We start from the raw sequence: 22,900 nt of genomic DNA on the forward strand, positions 1-22,900 counted from the left end.
GCCCTTCAGCCCTTTCTTGGCCTTTCCGATGGCTAATTCACCTGTTTTTGTCATTCTTACAATAACCAGCAAAGTAGGGATTGTGATTATCCCCACTTTACAGATGGAGAAACTGAGAGCCAAAGAGGAACGGTGGCCTGTCCAAAGACTCACAGCAAGTCTGTGGCATTCCTGGGGGGGCAGCGGTCTCTGCCATGGGCCAGACTCCCCCAAACCCACGTAGGCCTGCTGTTCTCCCAGGAATGCTGTCCCTCCTCACTCTCGGAAGGAAGACGTCACCAAGTACCGCATGAGTCAGGCAGTTCTTCTACCCAGAATACCCTCCTGCTCTTCTGGGACAGGCCCACCCACTCTTTAAGGCTCTCCTCCCATCACCCCTCCTCAAGGAGGTTCCCCCTCCCCAAACAACTGTTTAGCCAGATGCAGGGATTTTTGGAGACAAATGCTTCCAGACCTCTTCTCTCAGCTATATACAGTTGACCCTTGAACAACACTGGTTTGAACTGTGCAGGTCCACTTATATGTGGATTTTTCTCGATACAGTACAGTCCTGTAAATGTATTTTCTCTTCCTTGTGATTTTATGAATAACATTTCCTTTTCCTTAGCTTCCTTTGTTATAACACTATATAATACGTGTAACATACAAAATAAGTGTTAATCAACTATTTATGTTATCAGTGAAGTTTCTAGTCAACCTGACTATTCATAGTTAAGTTCTGAGAGAGTCAAAACTTATATGTAGATTTTCAACTGCACAGAGGTTGGCACCCCCACCCCCCGGGGCTGTTCAAAGATCAACTGTAATTGCATTTACACCTGCCTCATCCCAAAAAGAATTCGCAGCAGTGCCCAGAAATAAATATGTTTGGCTAAAAAAAAAAAAAAAAATTAATGACAGAATTGAGGGGAAGAGACCTGCACTTTAAAGATGAGGCTTTGCTCAGCAGCCAAAGACTGGCAGAGAACTGGCAGTTTGTTGGGACCAAAGCCAACCAGGGATTCCCCAAAGGTCTGGCCTTGGGGTGGTTGCCGTTGTCCATGGTGCTGAACCCAGGAGTTGCGTGAGCGACCTCCAGTCCACATGCGATCTAGGAGCAAGTCCTGCGGGCTTGAGCTTCCAAATACACCCTCAGGACGCCTGAGTGGCTCAGTCAGTTGAGCATCTGACTCTTGATTTCGGCTCACGTCATGATTCCAGGGCCGTGGGATCAAGCCCTGCGTCAGGATCCACACTTAAGATTCTCTCTCTCCCCCTCTGCCCCTCTCCCTGCTCCTGTTCTGTCTGTCTAAAATTAAAAAAAAAAAAAAATTAAGACCTTAAATCAGTCCGTTCTCATCATCCCCACTCCCAGTCTAAGCCATCATCGCTTTTCACCTGGATGATGGCAGTGGCCTCCTCAGTGGCATTCCTGCCTCAGTCACCTCAGCCTTCACAGTCTGTTCCCTACACAACAGCCAGAAAGATCCTATTAAACCCAAGTCCGTTAACGTCCCTTCTCTGCTCACAACACTCCAATAGTTCCAATCTCATTTAGAAGCTAAAGTCCTCCCAGTGGCCAACTAAGCCCCCACGTGATCAGCCCCTCCTCTTCTACATCCTTCCACCTGACTCACTCTGCTCCTGCCTCCTCTTGGCTATTCTCCAAGAAATGCCAGGCAGGCTCCCACCTCAGGGCCTTTGCACTTGCTCGTTCCTCTGCCTGGGGCACTCTTCCCAGAGATCACAAACCTTACTCCCTTACTGCATTTGGGGCCCTGCCCAAATGCCACCTCTGCACCTTCTCTGACCACCTTATATGAGATTGTCTCCCCTACCTGGCCCTCTCTGCCAGCTGCTTTATTCTTCTCCATAGCATGCCATCAGCTCCTCCCTGAAATTGTAGGAGGGAGATACCTGAAATTGTATTATATAGTGATGCATTTACTTGTTTACTGTAAGCTGCCTCTGGCCCTCTCCCCAAATGTGAGTTCACAAGGCCAAGGATCTTCATCTGTTTGGTCCATTGCCATGTCCCTAGTGTCCTGGTTCAATGCCTGGCACACGGTAGGTGCTCAATAAATATTTATTCAGCAAATGAATGACTTACCATGCAGAGGCGATGGATGAGGGGCTAAAGAGGAAAAGAAATGCCCCACTCTCCTCCTCACCAGCTGCATCCTATGGAGCAGGCTCTATGTGACTTAGAGGCCTGGACTCCATCTTTCTGAGTCCCTGAAAGCCCCAGGAGCATGAAGGGAGCAAGCACTGAAGAAGTGACCACCAAGGAATATGACCCTCCCTACCTCTAGGGCCTTTTTTTAAAAAAAATTTTTTTAATGTGTATTTATTTTTGAGAGACAGAGAGACAGAGCATGAGTGGGGGAGGTACAGAGAGAGAGGGAGACACAGAATCCAAAGCAGGCTCCAGGCTCTGAACTGTCAGCACAGAGCCTGATGCAGGGCTCAAACTCACGAACTGTGAGATCATGACCTGAGCCGAAGTCAGTTGCTTAAGTGACTGAGCCACCCAGGCACCCCACTCTGGGGCCTTTTAGACAGGGCCTGTTGGGGCTCAAAGACACTGGGAAGAGGGCTGGTGGACACAGAATAACAAGGCAAAAATGGCTACGAGCAGCCCTCAGTTGTGTCCACATGCATGAGCCCATCAGAGAAGGTACCCAGCCCCTTGCTGGTCTTACTGATGAAGAACTGGAGGCTCAAGGGGGGAAAGTGACTTGCCTAAGGTCACACAGGAGTAGAGGATGAGGCTGAGACCCCACCCAGGACACTCAGCAGCCCCATACAGGCCTGAAGCAGGAAGCCTCAGAGCGGAGAGGAAAGAAAATGGTGAGCTCACAGGATCTTTCCAGAGCTTCAGAGAAAAGGCAGTATGGGGCATGCTTTAGCTAGCTACATCTCCAAGGAGCTCAGAGTGGGGGTACTGAGGACCCTACCTCAGATAGGAAAACAGGCTGAAGTCCAATAGTCAGCAAACAGGTGGAGAGGGTTCCTGGAGGTCCCAAACCTGAGCAGGGGAAGGTCACTGGCCTTCTCCAATTGCTCTTTAACAAAGGGGAAAAAATCAGAAGGATCAGGTTGCTCTGTGCATGGCTACTCTGTGGGCTTAAGTCTGGGCCCAAGAACGACAGACACACCGGAAGCTGGAGCCAACCCTATGGTACCTGGACTTCCATGCGGTGAGGACAGATAGAAAAGCCAAGAGCGGTGGGTGAGCATGCAAAGATGCACGTTGGGGGACCTCCGAAGTCCCCTAACCCATCGCCTTCATCTTGGTCATCAAGCTGACACTCAGAGAGGGAAAGTGAACAGCCCAGGGTTACACAGCCACCCAGAGACTGAAGCAGAACTAGAAGTGGGCCCAGCTCCCCCACTCTGATTAGTAATAGTGACAACTGACACCTTTGGCAGCCTGGTGTTTTTACAGGGCCCAGACTATCCTAAGCACTTCATACACATTAACTCGCTTACTGCTCACAGCAACCTAAAAGGCGGTGAGGGGAGGCTACTATTAATATCCTCCTTTCGCAAGGTGGAAACTGAGGCCCAGAGACCATAAGGGACTGCTCGATGTGGTGCAGCTCATGGTGACAGAGCCAGCATCTGGGCTCTTACCCACTCCACTCTACCGCGGCATCCAGAGGACAGGGTTCAGAAGGTCAAAGCCACAAAGGGGCTGCAACCAACAAAGGGAAGTTTTTTTAAACCCCAAAGAAATCTTCAAACACGTTCCACAAAGAAGACCAGTGAAAGAAAATGCTGCTTCCTGTCCAGGAGGCAAGGGATGCAAATTCAGGGCAAGAAGGGCTCGGCATCTAATATCTTCTTCTTCCTGTCATCCCCGTCAAGCTTAGAGGCAAACCCAGATCGGTGCACGTCCCTGCTGTGATAGGTCAGGGGAAGCACATCAGAGACGAATTGGAGAGAGCAGGAAAAGTGACCCAATGACACCCAACCCAGGGGACTCACAAAATCAAGAGGTGTCAGCGCCCTGCCAAAGGCCAGAGTGGCAGAGAAATCAGAGTGGACAGGCTAAGTCCCCAAGGCGGGCCGGGCAAGCTCGGGGTTCATCTTCACAGCAGTACGAAGATTGACCTGGCAATCACCAAGCAGTCACATCGATGCCAACACCTTGCCAATCTCCAAGCGCTGTCCAGGAGACCCAGCTGGCGCGTGGTAGGCCTCGTGGCTCGGGAGGGGGTGCCCGTGCCAGGTCCGCTTAATCTCCACCTACGGTGGAGTGATGGGCAGCAGAACAAGGGAGCAGGAGACGTGATGGGTCTCAAGTTTTTGGCGGCCTGGCTGCTGAGCTAGAATGGTGGGGACCGGCTGCGAGGTAGGGCCCACTTCCCCCTCCACATCCTTGGAGAACGTGTGGCCAATGGCCAGGGCATACTGGGCCTGTGCTGTGACTCCCGGAAGCAGCCGGGGGGGAGGGTCCAGAGGTCTCCCCCGAAGAAGATGCTACAAAGTACCTCACTCTCACATACACCAAGCTAAATCTAGTGGCAGGACCCCTCCTGCTTCCAGCTCCCCAGCTCCTTGGCTAATTTCAACCACATTTCATCTGATTAGGGGTGAGAAGATTTGCATGCTCCAGGCTCCGTCCCCATGGAATTGGCCCCAATAATCCCTGAACCAAAAGACCAAACTCTGAAGTGTCATCATTTGACATTCACGCCTTTAGGTCTTGAGAGATGTCTTCTTTTCCAGCGCTCCTCGGAGAGCCTTTGCTTATGGAGAAAAATGCCTGGAGCCAGGGGCCATGGACTGTGAGGACACAGCCTGTAGGGGGCAGAGCTAGATGCAGGAGATGAGCTGGTGTTCCCGCACCTGTTACGGATGAACAAGAAGGAGGCCCCAGAAGGGCAGTGATGGACCCAAGGACACAGGGCTGGTCATCTGTTTGCTCACGTGTTCGTTCTATAAACATCTACTGAGGCCCTGCTGGGTGCAAGGGAGCGTGAGGAGCACAGAGCCAAGAGAGCCCTATCCCTCCCCAGCCTCAAGGAGCCCAGCCAGAGTCAAACGGCAGAGGCCCAGGGAAAGTTCGATAGGCACTGGGGCAGGTGTGCTTGAGGTCTCCCAGGTGGTGAGCCCTGGGGAAGGTCTTCCTCCCTTCAGGTGAGCATCTCCACCTGGGAGGAGAGCAGTTTAGGGAGGGAAGCCCCCAGAGAGGCGGAGCCTTGGCCTGAGCCTTAAGGGCAGAGCCCCCCCCCCCCCCCCCCAGCCACTCAGGGCTCTGAGCAGGCGGGGGACACAGCAGGTAGAGCTGGGTTGTGCTAATACACTCCCTTGGGTAAGCAGACATGACCCCAACTGCCAGAAAAATTTAAAACATAGGACTGGCTTTAAAAAACTCTGCTCAGCTCCATCTCGCATCGGTCCCCATCCCACGGCCAGGCCCCTCGGCCAGGTCCCTTCTGCCTGACTCACTCCTCCCTTCAGCCTCCTTCTCATGCTGTTCCCCCACCTGGCATGCCCTTCCCTTCCTCTTCACGTGTCTAAGCCGGTCTGGCTGGGCCGAGTCCCCCGCAGTGTATCTCTTACTTTAACAGACGCATCATCCCAGCCCTTGGTTCTCATTCAGGCAAACTCTGCTAAGCACCTGCTGCAGGCAGGGCGGGGTGCTGGGTCTGGTGGTGCACTGCTCCTCCCGTGCGCACCGAGAGCCGGCTCCTTTCTCTCCTCACACGGGGGCTGCATACACAAAGAGTGTGAAGCCCAGACCAGCTGGGAAACTCAAGTGAGTCCGGAAGACCGAGCCTCTTCCCCTTCCTGCCCTCCAGCGCAGGCTGCATCTCAGGAGGAAGCATCCCAAGACAGGCACCGTGGCGAAGAATGACAGGAGCCTGAGCCCTACATCCCAGCCTGGCGCAGCTGCAGAGCAGACCTGCGTTCTCATACCCCTGCTCTGCCTCCGGGAAAGGATGCTGTCCTCAGTGAGTCTCGAGAGGGTCGGGGCCAGCCAGCAAGCTTGGTGTGGGGAGGAAGCTGGGGTCCCGGGACAGCTCAACCTAGCCCTCCGTGACTCACTCTGCCCTTCTGCAGGCCAGGAGAGCAGCCTCAGGCCCCTGAGTGGGAGAAGGGCTAAAGAAGTGAGTTGCTGGGGGCTGGATTTTGTGACCCATTCCACAAACATTTACTAAGCAGCTACTATGTGCCAGGGAGACACATAGCGGAGAACAAAACGGGCAAAAAATCTCTGCCCTTGTGGACCATAAACAAATACACATTTACTTGTCAAGTGCTGTAAGAAAAACAGAGCGGGGAACAGGGAACAGAGAGTGATGGCCCGGGGGAGGGTCTATTTCAGATACTGTGGCCAGAAAGGTCTCTCTGAAGAGGGGACAGCTGAGAAGACACCCAAATGCACCGAGGATGTGGGCCACATGGATACTCAGGGAAAGACAGTTCCAGGCAGAGGGACCCACCAGTGCAAAGGCCCTGAGGTGGGCTTATGTCTGGAGTGTTAGAGGAGAAGTGAAGAGGCTGCTGTGGCTGCAGCAGAGAAATGGAGAGGAGAGTGGAAGGAGAAAAGACCAGGGGGGCAGCAGGAAAGGAAGTGGCCCTCTCTTAGGGGGTCTCTGGATCTCGGGGGGGGGGGGGCCTGGGGCAAACCTCTCTGGTTTCCCAGATATATGAGGAGCGTCACCATCCCCCGACCCCCATGGCACAAAGCTTTCTGGCTGGCCAAGCTCTTCCCCCTTCACCTCGGAGCCTCCAGAAGGCAAGTGTTCCCTCACAGCAAAAGAAGCTGAGTCCAGAGATGTCACAGAGCCGTGGGATGAGGAGGCGCCCCGGCCTTGAGCCTTGGCTGCCGGTCACCACCCTTGCCGCTGCACTGACTGAGGCCATCTAAATGCAAGTCTGATGCTCAGCCCTGGGAGTTAGAGCTGGAGGTCAGACCAGCAACAGCTTGACTCACCAGCATCTCTGGAATATCAATAGGGGACACAGGGACACAGCGGGGAGATGAGGCTTTGGAACTTCTCGCCGTGCAAGGGACAGGACGTCCTCCAAGGAGCAGGCCTGACCCACCCGCCCCCACCCCTTCTTGTCACCACCAGAGAGGCCATGGCGTTCCCACCCTAGAGGCACGGGCCTGGATGTGCCCAGCGTGCTGGAACCACCTACCGGAGAGGACCAGAACCAAATTCCCCAGGTGACGCCCTGGAGAGACCCCTGCCAGGAACTGACCTGTGTCCTTCCTGCCACATTCACCAGAAGTGGGGGAGCCTTCTGCTGGATTCAAATTCCACTCCTGCTATTTTCCAGCTGGGTGGCCTCAGGGGAGTTGCTTAACCTCTCTGAGCCTCAGTTTTGCCATCCATATAATGGAGCTGTCTTGAGGGCTAGATGAGTTAACACGAACCAAGTGTGTAAAACAAGACCTGGTCCGCGGGAGGACTCCATAAATACTGCCTACTAATATCAGCCATGCTCCTGTCGCCCACACGGGGAGCCTGGGCTGCTACTCCACACTTCCGTTTGACCTTAAGCAGGCCCCTTAACTCCCCTGAGCCTTCCTCTTCCTCATCCGTGAAATGGAGCACGGCTGCAAGTAAACCGAGGCTCACAGGGGGGCCCAAGGGCAGAGAAAGGCTGTGAGGCTATAAAAGCTTACACCCCAGAGCCCCACCCTGAGAGGGCCCAGGACGGTGGTGGGAGGCACCGAGGGCAGGGCCACGTCTGTACCACCCCCTCAAGCCTGTCTCTCCCTCCCTAGGTGACTCACTCGGCATTATCTCGGGAGCCCAGGTGGGGCCTGCACTGCATGCCTAATCCCAGCACTGGTTGTACTCTGCCTTTCGGCCTTCCCCTCCGCAGCCGCAGCCTGGCAAGGAGGAGGGAGCCCTGGCGTTCAAAGCGGGGGAAATGCACAAGCGTGCACACGCACACGGGCCTGTCCCCGGACACCCCTACTGAGGCAGGCCTGCCGGTCACGTGCCCAGAAAATCACATATGTGCGCCCCTTGCTCCCACACGTGTCCTGCCCTAGCTGCCTTGGGAGCTCACCTCGCTGCCCTGTCACCACGAGACCTGCTGTCCTGTAAGGCCCAGGCTGGCCTGGGCTCCTGTGTTTTGTCATTAGCCCTGTCCTGGAACGTGGCCTGCAGCTTCAGTCAGGGCCCCCACAGACCTTCCAGCTCGCCCCAGGCCTCCCTAGGAACGGTCAGGGAGCAGGGAGGGCCATAGCCCAGGCAGCCAGACCCCTGATAATGAACCTCTGATGTGTGTCCCAGAGCTCCCACAGCCATGGGCCAGAAGCACGTTTCGTTCTGGTTTACCCCCATTTCACAGATGAGAAAACCAAAACTGAGCAGCGGAATGACTTTCCAGGGCTCTCACGGCCAGTAAGTGGCCAAGCCGGAGCCTGGGTCCGTCCGCCAGAGCTGGCCCGTTAACCACATGCTGCCACCCCTGTGATCCAGGCTGGGAGAGACGGACAGCATGGGGTTGAAGGGCCTGGGTCTGACCGCCTGGCTCCAAGTCCTGCTCCAGCATCTCACTGTGTGAGCCTGGGCAAGCCACCTCACCCCTTTGAGCCTTAGTTCCCCCATCTGTAAAATGGGAACACAAACACCAGGCCCTCAGGGTCATCACCAGGATTCATGATTGTGGAGGGAGGGTGCCTGGCACGAGGCAGGGCTCAGTCAAGGGCCACAGGATGGCCCAGGGAGAGCACGGTGCTAATGGGGGCTGGGAAATTCGGGGCCAGGGCTTTCTTTATGCCCTGTGCCAATGGCCCAGTCAGCGCTGGGTGCTATGCGAGAGCTCCCCACCCAGAGGACAGAGCTGGGTTCCATCCCTGGTCCTCCACATCCTGGCTACGTGGCCTTGGGAAAATGACCTACTCTCTCTGGCCTCAGTTTCTTCATCTCTAAATTGGACACAGTTATGTTCCCCTGTAGGACCCCAAGTCCATACAGCAGGCACCCAGGACTTGCTGGCCAAGCTCCCCTCAGCTCTGATGTGCATCCTCAGCCTGGCAGGCGTGCCCTCCCCTCTACACGGCTGACACTTCTCTGAGCAACTCACAGATGATTTATACTTCAGAGGACGAATCAATACAATATACGGCCAAAGACATCTTTAATCTTTCACAGGGATTAGGCTACAAGGTACAGCGGCCTCTTTCTACAGGCCGCTCAATTCTGATTTCAATTTGGCCAGCCAGAGCATGGCTTTCTCTCTCCTTTTCTTTTCACCCACCTAAAGACGTTCCTCCAAATCAAATTTCATTTAGCAGGATGAGGGGAGACCTAGCTGCCCGAACACGAGGGCAGGCCCAGCCAGGGCCCTGGGGCTACAAGGGGAGACAGGAGGAGGGTCTGAGGATGTGGGAGGTCAGGCCAGGCAGGAGGTCAGGCCCTTGGCGACAGGTTGGGGCACAGGGGTGTGTGACGGGCACCTGTGCCAGGCCAGGAGGGCCCCTGAGCCGCAGGCCCTGGCAGAAGAGCTAGTTCTCTTATTTTTCTAGAATTCCTTTTTGAAAATCTTGAGCAGACTTCGTATTTTCTAACTACCAAATGACTGATTATATGCTTATGGCAAATTCAAACAGTAGTCTGAGTTTCAGCCAAAACACAACACCTAGCCTTTACCCCAGTGGGATCTGTGTATGTGCATGCACACACGTGTATGTGACTGTCTGTCATGCCCCCATCCATGGGAAACAGGGGCAGAAGATGGAGTGATGAATACAAAAGCAGTTACGACGTCTGGTCCTGGAGCCAGACAGCCTGGGTTCAAATCCCTTCTCCACCTCTCACTTGCATGACCCGGTGCCAGCTATTATTTGGCCCCTCCAAGCCTCAGTTTCCTTCCCTATAAAAGAGGGGTGCCTACCTCATGGGGTAGGGAGGATCACCCCGGACAACAGGTGCTCGGCGTGTGCCAGGCACATAGGGAGAGCTTTGTGAGTACCAGGAGTGGCTTCTAGAACCTTACGGCAGGGACTGAACACAACCGAATATGAAAATTCTAGACCTTCTGTCCCTGCCCCCATCTAGCGCCTCTGTCCCCAAATCCTGCCCCCCACCTTAAAGAGACAGGCGGTGGGCTAGTGTGGGAAAGGATTCCAGCCACTGGGGACAGGCACCGCCAGAGCAGGGTGGGCAGGGCCAGACCAGAGAGAGGCACCTGTGTCTGAGCAAAGCAGGGAACCACATGTGGGCAGCCAGAGGCAGGGGGCAGGGGCACCAGGGACCTGATGCTACCAGGGGGCCCCCAGGGAGCTGCCGCCCACCTGCCTAGAGGTGAGAGCAGGGCCCATCTACCCCATGCCCCCCTCTGCCTGGCCAGCTGCCAGAGCGGGGAGTGGCCTGGAGCCACAGCCATCGGTCAGCGCCGCCCCACTTCCGTCCTCTCCACCAGGTTACAGGCACCCGAGCTGTGCTGGCTGTACAATTAAAGGGGCTTATCTGAGATTTATAGCAGGATTATGCCCGCAGGGTGTTACCAACGCCAGCCTCTGGATACTCTGTGGTCCTTAGGAAAAGCAATTAGAGTCCCGGGGTTATACGGGTATAAATATACAGATGCCATCCTCCAAGGTCGAGGGCGCCACAGTGAGCTATTTAGAGAAAGAGCCTTGGGAGAGGCCAGGGGCCCCTCTGCCAGGAGCTGGGTCTGTCAGGAGGGGGAAGAGCCTCTCTGCTTCCCCCACACCCCATCCTCTCTGAACTATCCCTCTTATCAAGGCTCACCCAACCCAGCTGGAGCCCTCAGCCCAGGGGCCTGACTGCTGATCCGGATCCCCACCACCACAGCCCCATGCAGGCCACCCTCCCTCAGCCGGGCCATGGGGCCATCGGAACCAAGTGGCCCAGGCTTCGGACTTGGCAGAGCATTAACCCTTGCTGTGCCTGCCTCTTACTGCTTGCTGATACCTAAAAGCTTTATCCCTGGAGCTTTTGAGGACAATTAAGGGAATGCAGCAAGCTTAATGGGGAGAAGGGTGCCCGGTGGTGAATGGGGGAGACCTCCAGGAGAGCACATCACCTTCGCAGGTCCTCACATCCCACCCAGGGGCACCTCCTTCCCTGCAGCCACAAGGAAGAAGCACAGCCCCGCCTGCTCCATGTAAGACACGGCCCCTTCTCTCACCCCATACCCCCCCACACACACACACACAGCTCAATTCCTCAAACAATTCTTTCTCCAAGAACCTGCTGGCTGATCTCCCAGCTCCTGGGTCCCTGAGACCCGCCCCTAAACAAGACCACCTCCGTCCCCACCCCCTTCCCCTTCTCTCTCTGAGAACAGCAGCTGTCCCACTGGATCCCACGCCGGGAATACTGGCGGTCCCTCTGTCTGCCTGGCCATGTCTGCAGAAGTCATTCCGTCCACCCCCTGCCCCCTGGGAGTCACCCAGCAGGCCGGCAAGGCCACAGACTGTGCCCCAGTGCTCCCGGGAGAGACTGAGGCCCACGAGGGAATGGCCTGGGGCAGGACCCAGAGAGTGGCTCTCAGGCGGCGCTTGGCCACTGTGCCCTGACATCCCCCTGTTCCCGAGCATGACTCACCATCCTCCCGGGACTTCTGGATGAAGGCCTCCACGCCGCTCTCGCCGTAGCTGCCCTCCGAGGCCAGCGTGGACACGTAGTTCCACTTGAGGGCACGAACGATGTCCACCATGGCCTGGGCCTGGTACGTGTCCGAGGGCACCACTCGGGAGAAGAAGTCGTAGCGGCTGTTGTCACTCAGGTCGGGGGCTGTGGAGGCGTAGCTGATCTGGGGGATCTGGAGGCGAGAGGGGCCGCTGATGGGGGCTGCTGGCACCCCCACCATGTCCAGCCAGCACCACACCACTACTCACCACCTTCTTTCGTCCCCAACGCCTTGGGAAGGGTCAGGGCACTGCCTCCTCTTGTCTTGGGCGAGACCCTGTGATACAGGTTGGACCACACACACACACACACACACACACACACCCTGGAATCATACAGGATTACATACATAAACACACAGCAGAGCCTCTGGGTGCCTCCAGTTACATAAAGACTGAGAGTCCCTTCGCCCATCAACTCCCCCCAGGCACCCCATCATGTCACCACCCAGCAGACCCTGTCCCCATGGCTCCTTTGTCCTGCCCACGTCAGAGAAGACAGGGCCCCACCCCCCCACAGATAGAACTGCAGGAGGACAGAGTGGACAGGGACCCCACCCCGGGGAAGTCCCTCTCTCTGCAGGCTGGGATACAGGGCCCAACAGCAGACTCCTGCCCCAGCTCTCCACAGAGCACCTTTCCACACCCACAGACCCCCACCTGGATCCTCCCCAGGCAAAAGTGAGATGCAGAGCCCTTAAGCTGTCCTTCTTCCTGTGGTTGACATCCAACCATTCCCAAAGGACAAAAACCTCACAGCCAGCCTGTGGCAACTGAGAGTGGGGAATGTTCCGGGGGCAGCAGGATTTGGGGCACACCCTGGACAAGAGGTTGCCCACTTGGACTGTGCTTTGGGTGTCCCTATCCCCGGGGACACTGGAGGTCTGCCTTCCACTGAGGATGCCCATTAGGAAAAGAACATGGCCCAGCCTATGCCCTGTGATGCCCCCCCAAGGCGGGCCCCAGCAAGCCCCTCATTGCCTCCCCTCACTGAGCTCATCCATGAAAAAGGAAAGGATGAGGTGGGAAAAACAGATGTTTGGTTGTCTGGATTTGCTGAGCAACTAAGGGTTAACCCCCAAACCCTCTCATTGTAGTTCTTGTGATCTTTATAAGATGGCATATGCTACGTTTAACCACTGTGGCACTGTTTCTAATAGCAAATCTCTGGAGGCTACGGCCACACAGGAATACTATTTGGCCGTGAAAAAGAACCAGGCAGCTTTCCATGCACTGCTCTGCACAGCTCTCCAAGACCCACAGAGGAAAGAAAGAAACGAGGCACAGTTCTGCGTGTGAACAGCATCCCCATTATCACGTGAGGGGGCAGGACAGACTCTCGCCGCCCTGAAACGAAACAGCTAAGTTGCCTCCAGAGAGGGAACCAGGTGGCTAGGGGACAGGGTTGGGAGGACACCTTCCCCCTCATACCCCGTGTATGTGTTGCATGTAGAATCATGCAAACATACCTCCCGCCTAGAATCTTCCCGAGCCGAAGCATCCGCCCCCTTTCCTACCTGTGTCAACAGCCTCTGAAAACTAGCCCGGTCCTCCTTGCCTTGGAGAGCACAGAGCACGAAAACAACACCCCCAAGAATGTGGACTCTGGCCAGAGAGCTGACGGTTAATTGTAAGCGTCTGTTATGTTTAAGGCCCGCTAAGGGTATCACAGCCGCAGGGGTTGGTTGGGTGTTTAAGAGTCCGTCATTCGGAGCAGTCTCCCAGCTTCAGCACTATTAATGCTTTGGGGGTATAATTCTTTGTTGGGGGGCTGTTCTGTGCACTGAGGGATGTTGAGCAGCAACCCCAACCTCTACCCACTAGATCCCAGAAGCCCCCGCCTTCCGCAGTTGTAACAATCAAAAACGTCTCTAGACGCAGCCAAGTGCCTCCCGGGGAGCAGAGCAGAACTGTCCCCAGTTGAGACCTGCGGTTTTAGAGATATGTACTGAAATATTGAAGGATGCAGGGATCTGAGGAGGTCTGGGGTTTGTTTCCAAAGCATCACAGTGAGAGCACATCCAAGAAGAAAGAATAATGGCCAAGAACGGACAACTCTGAGTCACGTGTACATGGGGGCTCACCACCCTATTTGTTTTGAACATATCTGAAATGTCCATATTTAACCAATTTTTAACAATAAAACAAAACAGACAGCACCCCTGAATCATCCCCCTGAACAGAAGTGCCCTGAATTTGGAGCTGGAGCAGGTGGTGGGGACTGTGGGGCCAGGGCCTGCCCTACCAGCCTGCCGTCCCAGCAGGTCCCCGAGAGAAGACAGGTTGTCTGTCAGCTTCCGGGGTGTTTGTCAGCTTCCGCCTGGGCCTGGGCCTCAGCGAGGAGCGCTAATCACAGGCCTAGGAACCCGCTCTCTTCCTAATTAGAAGAAGCTTGTCTCCTGCTTCTGATGTTTCCACCCAACACAGCGCTTGTGTCAAAAGGGACTGTGCCCAGCAGAGGGGCACGAAGCCCAGGGAGGTCTCGGGGTCCCTCCCACAGGCAACTTCTCACTCATCCTTCATTCCTCCTTCCAAGCCACCTCCCTGCCTCCCCTCCGGTTCAGGCACTCTGCATGGGCAGGGACGGCAGCCGGACAGACGGACGTCCGGGGACCAGGACCCAGGCCCCCATCCCACCACGAGCCCCCATTCCCACAAAGGGTGGGAGGGCCAAGCATGGGGTTCCCACAGGGTCCATGTTAGTCAGCCTGCAGGAGTGCCCTGGTCTCGGATTTTGGAAGCCCAGGAGGGGCCCCTGATCTGCCCCCTACAATTCCTGAGACCCTGGAACAGGGATCCAGCCCTGAGGTGGCTGGGAGGGAGGGGACAGCTTCCTGAGCAGGGTCAGGGGATAATCCCTGGCCAGCTCCTCCTCCCCGTCTGAAGGCTCCTCAGTTCCAGGCCACCCGAGTTTCCTAGCGGGGTGGTTTCAGCAGAGATTTGGAAGCTAAACTGCTCAGGTTCAAATCCCAGCTCAGCCACCCACCAACTGGGAAGCCTCCAGCAAGTTGCTTCACCTCTCAGGCCTCAGTTTTCTCAGCTGCCAAATGGGAGGTCGTGAGGGTCACACGAGGGAATTTTCGGGAACTGCGGGCAGGCAGTAAGCACTCAAAAGGTTAGCCCAAAGGTGGGCTATGATCCCTCTGGCTACACCTCCCTTAGCCCTCTATCCCCATGCCCCCCTCCTGGTCCCTCCCCCAGCTCTCTCCCAACGCTGTTACTACTGTGCTCCTCGAGGTGGGGGGCCTCCTCCTGGAATGCTGACCCGCAGGCTCTCCAAGGCCCTCCTCCCCCCTGGCCCCACCCAGGCCTGCAGTGCATGGGGAGACGCAGGGACCCCCCCCCTCACCGGACACCCGGGACAGGGTGACTGGGACAACCTGGCCCAAGGGCGCTCTGACTGATGCCTCCTCAGCGCTGTCTCAGCAGCACAGCTGAAGCCAGAGGGGCATTTGATTAACATTCTCCTCAGAGAAGTCCTCTCCTCTCCCAACAGCAGCACGACAGGGGAGGGGGCGGCCACGCCCCTGCCAATGCCAGCACAAGCAGCACAAGGGTCAGCCACAACCTGGATTCCAGCAGCCCCTGACCAACCACGGCTGGCCTACTCTCGGTCCATCTGCCTGGCTTCTTCTGCCCACAGGGCCCCTGTCACCTCTTCCAGGCAGCCCTCCCTGAGCTCCAGAGAGCCTGCTCAGACCTCCCCCAGCACAGAGTAGGGCTGCTCCAGGGGCACCAGGCACGTCCTCCTGGGGTGAGGATGCCTGGTCTTGTCAACTCAGCAGGCATTTTAAGATGCCCCCATCATGCTGGGCAGGGCTACTTGTGGAAACGCAGAGAAAAGTGGACTGCTCCCAACACCCACTGCACCCCTGGAAGGAGCAGGTGGGGGCACCCCAGAGTGACGCACAGTGTGTCTGGAGCTGGCACCCGGCAGAACCTCCCGCTTGCAGAAGGGATGAGTGACTGAGGGGAGAGAGGGAGGTGGTGAAAAAAATCTCTCTCTCCCTCTCTCTCTGTCTGTCTCTCTCTCTCAGGCTTCTAGAGTGACAAGGAGGTCCACGCCACGTGGGGAAAGACAAAAGCTGCTTCCGGGCTTGAGCAACAATGAAGATGAATGCCAAGTGCATCTGTCTGTGTGTGTGTGTATGTGCGCGTGTGCACCCACGTGTGCATGCACGTGCTGGGGCATGTGCCCCGAGCACACGAGCGCACAGTACATTCATTCATTCCTCCCACCAATAGTCACTGAGCACTGCCCGCCTGCCAGGCATAGTTCGGAGTGCCGGCGATGGACAGGTGGACAATCTGTCCTCGTGGGGCTCCCAGTCGAGACACAGGCAGGCAATGGAAAGGGGATACCAATCTGTTAGACGGGAATAAGGGCCCATGAGAAAAAGGAAGAACAGGGCAGGGGACTGTTAGAGGGGCCAGAGGAAGTCTCTCTGATAAGGTGACATCTGAGCCAAGACCCCAAGGAGGTGAAGGAAGGAGCCATGTGGGTAATTGGAGGGAGGGCACTTCAGGCAGAGGGAAGAGCCAATGCAAAGGCCCGTGCGCATATGTGTGCTGAGAGCCTGAACTTGCTCTCAGGCTGCCCCAGGCCAGGTCAGCAGCCCCGCATACCTACCTACAGGTGGCAAAACAGCCAGACACGCAGGCAGTGCCCAGGGTGCCCACAGCGCAGACTCGGGGTCACTGGCTCCCAGTCTAGCAGAATCTAGGGACTCCCTGAGAGTGGCTGGTCCACGTCCCACACTGTCCAGAGGAGGAGAAGGGGGTAGGAGGTGGGACACCCCCAGCGCGTAACAGCCAACCAGAGCGCAGTCCCCTGAAAGCTGATACTTCATTCAAGGCTGTTTATAGAACAGTCAGGGATGAAGCCTCTACCTTGACCTCAGCAAGGCCTGCGGCACCCTGAGTCACGTAGCCAGGGGCCCATGGCCATCACCATGGATACCCCAGGGCCACACCACAATAACCCCAACCCTCTTCCTGTGAGCTTGAGTGTTTAAAGGCACCTCCCTTTCTGCCTCTTCCCTAATGCTTTGCGCAGCACAGCATCGGCTCCAGCTTTGGCTCTAGCACACTACAGAGCCAGCCTGTGCATGCGCAGGGCTGTGCTATGACCCAGCCTTGTCATCCAGCTTTGTGACCTTAGGCAAGCGAGCAGCCTCTCTGGGCCTCAGTTTCCTCCCCTATAAAGAAGTCACAGTAACAACAGAAGGGACTGCACGAGCAAGTACTTGCAAAGTGCTTCAAACACGTGGGCACTGCTGGGTATTATCCTTGGAGAAGGAGGCAAGGCTAGGACAACGTGCCCATTTTGCAGATGACAAAACTGAGGCTCGGGGAGAGGAAAGTACCCTCTGAACATCACAGCCAGGAGACATCAGAAAGAAGGCACCGACTGAGCGGCTCTGCCTCCTGTTCACTATCCCCGAGTCCTGGCCCCAGGCCTTGCCCACCGTCCCAGCTGACTCTGCTCTTTCTGCCCCACCCACAAGCCAGACCAGGCAGCCACAGATTGAAGCTGGGACCCTGGGGCCACCTCCGGCCGCCGGCCAGGCCAGGCCCCAGGCAGACCTCGGGGCCCCCACGTGGCTGGATGCAGCCCCTCTCACCAGGGAAGCAGGGAGACCCCGCATTGGGCCAGGCAGACCCCGGATTGGCTGCCTGCTCCCCGCCCTTCTGATCCTGGCTGCTTGAGGCCTCGACGGCCCGGCTTTCAGCATCAGCTATTTTCCTCACAGATGAAAGGCAGCCAGGCTTTTAGGGACATGAAAGCTGCACGGGGAGGAATGTGTAGTTCAGAGGGCCTGTGAGAGGAGAGAACGCCAGCTTCCAAAGGCCTGGCCTGCACGGTCAGGGCTGAGGGACCCTGTCCCCCGCCCCCACCCCCTTCAGCCACCTGAGCCGTGCACCGTCGTCTCCCAGGGGGCTCCTGCTGCAGACACAGTGCCCAGTGGAGGAGACACTGCCAGCCTCCCCTTCCTCCCTCGATGGGGCCTTGGGAGGGGCAGGGAAGAGGTGTCTCACTCAGCGCTGGGCACACAGTAGGCACTTCACACACTCTCACGTGGCACCAAGCCCCTCCTCTCAGCCAGGTGCTCAGGGCCCATTTAAATAACCCACCTTCAGAGAACTAGCCTGGTGGGGGCTGGGAAAGGCGGTCTCGGGGTAACATGCATCCGGGCTGACAAGCCAGGTTTGGGGCGACAAGAGATTCACTGGGGGTCTCGCAGGGGGGCTGTGGAGAGGGAAAATGCTGGCAGTGTGGGGACGAGGGCTTGGACAGACTGAAGGGGTACAAAGACGGGGTGCAGGGTCAAGGGGGGTTCAAAGCAGCTGGGCAGGGCCGTGACAGCGAGAGAGCAGGGATACGGCAGGGGGGGTGCAGGGACACACGAGAGGAGCAGTATGGGGGGACCCAGCACATGGAGGGGGCACGGATGGCCCCTGCCCTTGACCCTGACCAGGCCCACCTCTGACAAGGACCCCGGGGTGTAAGAGCAGAGGATAAGAGTGACCCTACAGCTTAGGACAGCCACAAGGAGGCCTCACACACCCATTCCCCACGGAGATGCCCCCACCCCCCACCAATTACTAAGGAACAGAGAAGCAGAGGCCCAAGGCTTGGGAAGCAGGAGGTGGGCAGACACCCTGGGCAGGGGGCTGACCCTGCATCCGGGTGGTCTTTGGAAGGACGAGGATAGACCCCGGGTAGGAAGACTGTCTGCCACACACCCCGGGGCCTCCTCTAGGCCCACAAGCTGAGGGCCTCCCCTCTCCACACTCAGTAGGTCATTTGGGAGCCGCTGGCCACTTCCCCGCTCACTTCAGGGCGCCCTCATTAATCAGATCTCACTACCCTGTTCTACAGACACGGATCCGCCACCAACCGCCAGCCCCACGCATCCCGTCACTCGGGGGCCTCGCCACGCACCCCTGCCTGGCCCGGGGCTGGCCTGTGCCCCAGTGCAGTCAGTCAGTCACTCAGCCCCCGGCTGGGGGCTGCATCCACCGTCTCCAATCTGCGTCTAGGTGCCCCCAGGCACTCAGCCTCCCTGGCTCCGCCCCCCGCCCCGCCCCTGCCCAGGCCTGGACACTGGGTGACCCTGCCCTCCGCTGCCTTCACACAGGCCCCCTCTTCTTCTCACACCATGGCCTGCAGCACCTCCTCACTGTGACTGAGAAGTGGACAGCAGACTCTCCCAGGAGGCAAATGCTATCTTAAAAGACAGTAAAAGTTGCCCACAAGGCCCCTGTGGTCCCTTTGCCTCGGCTGCTCCCGAGGCCCCCAGCCTTTCCTTCCCACACCCCCCCCCCGCCCCCGCCCACCCACACAAACCCCGGAGACTCTGATGATTCGTTCGTTCACTCACCCACTGGGTAATGGTTCACGGAGTGCTTACTGGGTGCCTTGCACACTCTTTGGCACTGGGGTGAACACACAGAGACAAAAATCCCTGCCTTCAGGGAACAGACATTCTAGTGAGAGAGAGAATCGATAACAAACGGAGGCGCACACAATTGATGTTGTCCTTAGAGACGCTGGGGACACTTGCAGCTCCCTGCCTTCCTGGCACGTGGTAAAATTCAACCCTCTGACCCCGGTGGTTGGCTGGGGCCTTGTGACGTACGCTGGCCAATGAGGCGGGAGCAGAAAATGCCCTTCCTTCGGGGCCAGAGCGTTCCATTGCCATTGTGAGACCCTACAGGGTACGTGCTCCCTCTGCCACCGTGACCAGCGATGTCCCAGGCCAGCCTGGGTGCCTAGGAGATGAGACAGGACACTCAGCCCTCCCGCGTAGACATGTGGGGTAGTAAGCATTTAGTTTATGTATTTTAGACCACGGAGATCTGAGGATGGTTTGTTCTCACGACCTAACCTCAGCAAGGCTAACGGATGCAGGAGGCGTAAGCATTATGCTCTAGCTCCGGGACAGCCAGGAAAGCGTCTTATTATTCATCTCCAACTCACGAGCCTGGAGGTGTCAGGTTCACATCCGGCACAGGCTGGTTGGGGCTGAATTGAATCACATTCACACACACACACACACACACACACACACACACACGCAATCATCATCATCATGAGAACTAGCATTTACTGAGTGTTTACTATGTGCCAAGAACAGTCCTAAGTGGTTACAAATGCCTGAACGCCTTTGATCTTACAATAACCATAGGAAGTAGACCCTCTTATTCTTCCCATGTTCCCCAAAACTGAGGTACAGAGAAGTTAAGACACTTGTCCAAGCTCACACAGCTAGTAAGTGGCCGAGGCAGGATTTGAACCCAGAGGGACAGGCTCCAGAGCCCATGCTACTAACTGTCACATAAAACCCCAGCCTCCCCCTTATACAAGAGGGTCTACACGGACGTGTGCAGGCACACACGCACACACACACAGAATCTCCTGTGGGGCAGTGTCCTTAGGGCAGCAGCAGAGGAAGCCAGCCCTACTACCCCTCCCACCCGCCTCCACCGAGCTTGGTGCCCCCCTCCACTCCTGGCTGTCACACTCTGGGGTGAAGTGGCCCATCTGTCTCCAACACAAAGGATCAGGCAGGGGTGGGGGCCAGAGGCCCCAGAGGGGTTGTGTAAATGGCTCTGCTTTGAGCAACAGCTAATTTCTAAACATAATTATTAATTTCATGCTTATCATATGCAAACCTCTGTCTCCCAGACAAGATGAAATTGATTTAATTAGAAATTCCACCATCAAGCCTTTTGGATCCAAGCTTTTAATTAGGATCACCAACCCCACCCAAGGCTGCCAGAAAGTGGGCTCCTGGCCCCTGCTTCTCTTCCCAAGGCCCCAGGCAGAGCCAGGATGTGTGGGCACCTCCAGTGTCACCAGAGCTCCACTGGCCAGGCCAGGGTCCCTTGCTGGGACCACTACCCATGTCCCACCCCACACAGGGTGACATGGCCCCACAGCCACAAGTGGCCTCCTTCTCCTGGCATCATAATGGGGAGACAGCTTGGAGACAACTCGTATCATCTCATACCAGGAAGGACTGGGGTGCTTAAGGTGGGAAGGAGACAGGAGGAATAACAGACCTCCCCTCCTCACGCAAAATTCGCATGCCAGCTTCCCTTTGGGAGACCCTGCCAGGTGCTAATAAAATGCCTTTTACAGCTCAGCTCAGGGCAGTCTGTCAAAATCATCCATAGTACCTGGCATTGTAACAAAGCATCTCCACACATTACCTCTGACCTCACCTCCGGCCACTCCCAGCTTGACGGCATTCACTGGCTCTGGTCACACCAGTCTCCTTGCCGAACCCTGAACATTCTAGGCACACTCTGCCTCAGGGCCTCCGCACTGGCTGTTCCCCCCTGCCTGAATGCTCTTCCCCCAGATCTGTATGTGGCCCCTCCCTCACAGACAGACGGCTCAAGGAAGGCCTTCCCCAACCACCCCTTTTAGGACCATTCCTACTTCCCTACCCTGCACCCTCTTTCCACTTTCCTTGCTTTGATTTTCCTCAGAACAATGATCGCTTTCTAACGTGCTCAACATTTGTTTACTTTTCCACTTAATATCCACCTCCTCCTAAAACGGCAGCTCCATGAATCCAGGGACCTTTCCTTCATTCCCCACCAGACGCCCGGCACAGATCTGGCACGGGGCAGGTGCCCAATAAGCAAAGGGGCCACTTCATTCTTGCCACACAAGCAGCCTGAGGACACGCTCCACAGGGTCGTAAGCACCTTAGACGAGGTGAGGAGACCAAAGCTCAGAGCCCTAGGCTTTGCCAAGGTCACGGAGCTGGTCAGTGGCCGAGTTCCCATGCTTGCATGGTCTGCCGCTTTGCCTGGGGAAGCTGGCCACTCCACAGCAGTGCCTGGCACACAGACGCTGCTCTGAGGTCTCCCCCCTCCCTCCCCAGGGCTCAGTGGGGTGTCCCTCACCTCCAGGGCCTGCTGTGCCCGCCCCTCCCAACCCCCACCCCGAGTTCACAGCAGCACCCTCGAAGGCAATCATCGTGGGGCTGTCCCACACCCACCTCTGTCTCCCCTTCCCCGGGGCCCACCCAGCCTCTTATCAGGAGGCAAGCGGACACTTGGATTAATTTCCAGGACTGTTCTGAATTATGTTTTCCAGGAGAGAACCAGAAAGATGAGGCAACAGGACTTTGAACAAATATTTTCCGAGAAAGTGCTTTATTCAGTCCCTTGTCTCACTCTTTTAAACATTATATGTTTCCTTAGGAGCCCGGGAAAAAAATGGGGCACGATAAGGCACGGAGGCTGGAGAAGAACAGAGGGCGCAGAGTGGAGGGCCTCGGCCGGCTGACAAAGGAGCCGCTCGGATGCAGACTCCAAGGAATTACCGCCGATAAGAGCACAGGCGGGGGAGCACGCGGTGCAAGGGCGAGAGCAAACAAGATCCTCAATCAGCACTTGTCCTATTTCATAAGCAAAATGTAGATCAATAAATTACACTCACTTGTGCAGGTTTTACATGCTGACTCCGTAACCTTGTCAAGAGTGATACATATGGGCGGGGGAGGCTAGGGGACGAAGGAGCCCAGAGGCCTAGAGAGGACGGGCCAAGGACCCGGCAGGGGCCCTGCGGCCACAAGGCCTGCACCCCTTTTTCCAAGAGGGGCTCAAAGCCCAAGATCCCGGAGGTGAGAAGCAGCCCCCTGCCTCGCTCTGCGGCCTGTGGGAAGTCACCTCCCGTGAGCCTCCGTCTCCTCATCTGTCAAATGGGCACAGTGTAAACCTTACTTTGAGGCTCCTGTGGGAAGATGAATATTAAATTTTAGAAAGAGAGCAGCGGACGTCCAAGACGCTAGGAGTCGTGACGATACCCCTGGCACACACCCCCGGGGGCGGCAGTCAGCTGACACGGGCTCTCCCTGTGTTAATTCTCGCCGCAGCCCCGAGACAGGAAACCGTAGCCCTAATTTAACGAGAAGCTGTGGCTGCGGCTCAGAAGGCTGAGGAGCCCCGGGGTCACCCAGGCCCACCTGATGGCAAAGCTGGGCTTCCTCCCTGTGAGCCAGGGAGCTGGGCAGCACTGGGCGCTAGGCTACACCCAAGTGTCCAAGCAGGTAAGGGCAGGGCTCCAGACTCGCCCAGGGGGCCAACCTTCAAGTGCTCTGGGCACGTATAACAGGCTTGGTGGGGGCGAGACATGAGGGCCAGGGCTGGGGGCGGGGGGTGCAGCAGGCGAGAGGCTGCTTAGGTGTTGGTCATCATCATAACAGGCGTGGTAGTTGTGGCTTAATGAGCACCCAGCCCATGATGGGCACCTCAGAGGGATTA

At 56.7% G+C, this 22,900-nt stretch overlaps 1 protein-coding gene across 2 annotated transcripts in view; it reads right to left on the reverse strand.

Moving 5' to 3' along the window:
• GRM4 (glutamate metabotropic receptor 4) overlaps positions 1–19,125 on the reverse strand; it is a 70,137-nt gene extending 51,012 nt beyond the window's left edge. The window contains exons 1-2 of one of the 2 annotated variants that reach the window (XM_047860891.1): positions 19,000–19,125; positions 11,532–11,748 (exon numbers count right to left, since the gene is read on the reverse strand). In XM_047860891.1, the coding sequence (XP_047716847.1) occupies positions 11,532–11,643 (112 nt within the window). In that variant the 5' untranslated portion in view covers positions 11,644–11,748; positions 19,000–19,125. Of the gene's footprint in view, positions 1–11,531; positions 11,749–16,244; positions 16,300–18,999 lie in introns of those variants that run through there. The other variant, XM_047860892.1, reaches the window with a different exon arrangement.
• Positions 19,126–22,900: the final 3,775 nt, after the last annotated feature.

The sequence above is a fragment of the Prionailurus viverrinus genome, chromosome B2 (genome assembly GCF_022837055.1).
Source record: "Prionailurus viverrinus isolate Anna chromosome B2, UM_Priviv_1.0, whole genome shotgun sequence".
In the NCBI taxonomy this organism is placed as follows: domain Eukaryota; kingdom Metazoa; phylum Chordata; class Mammalia; order Carnivora; family Felidae; genus Prionailurus; species Prionailurus viverrinus.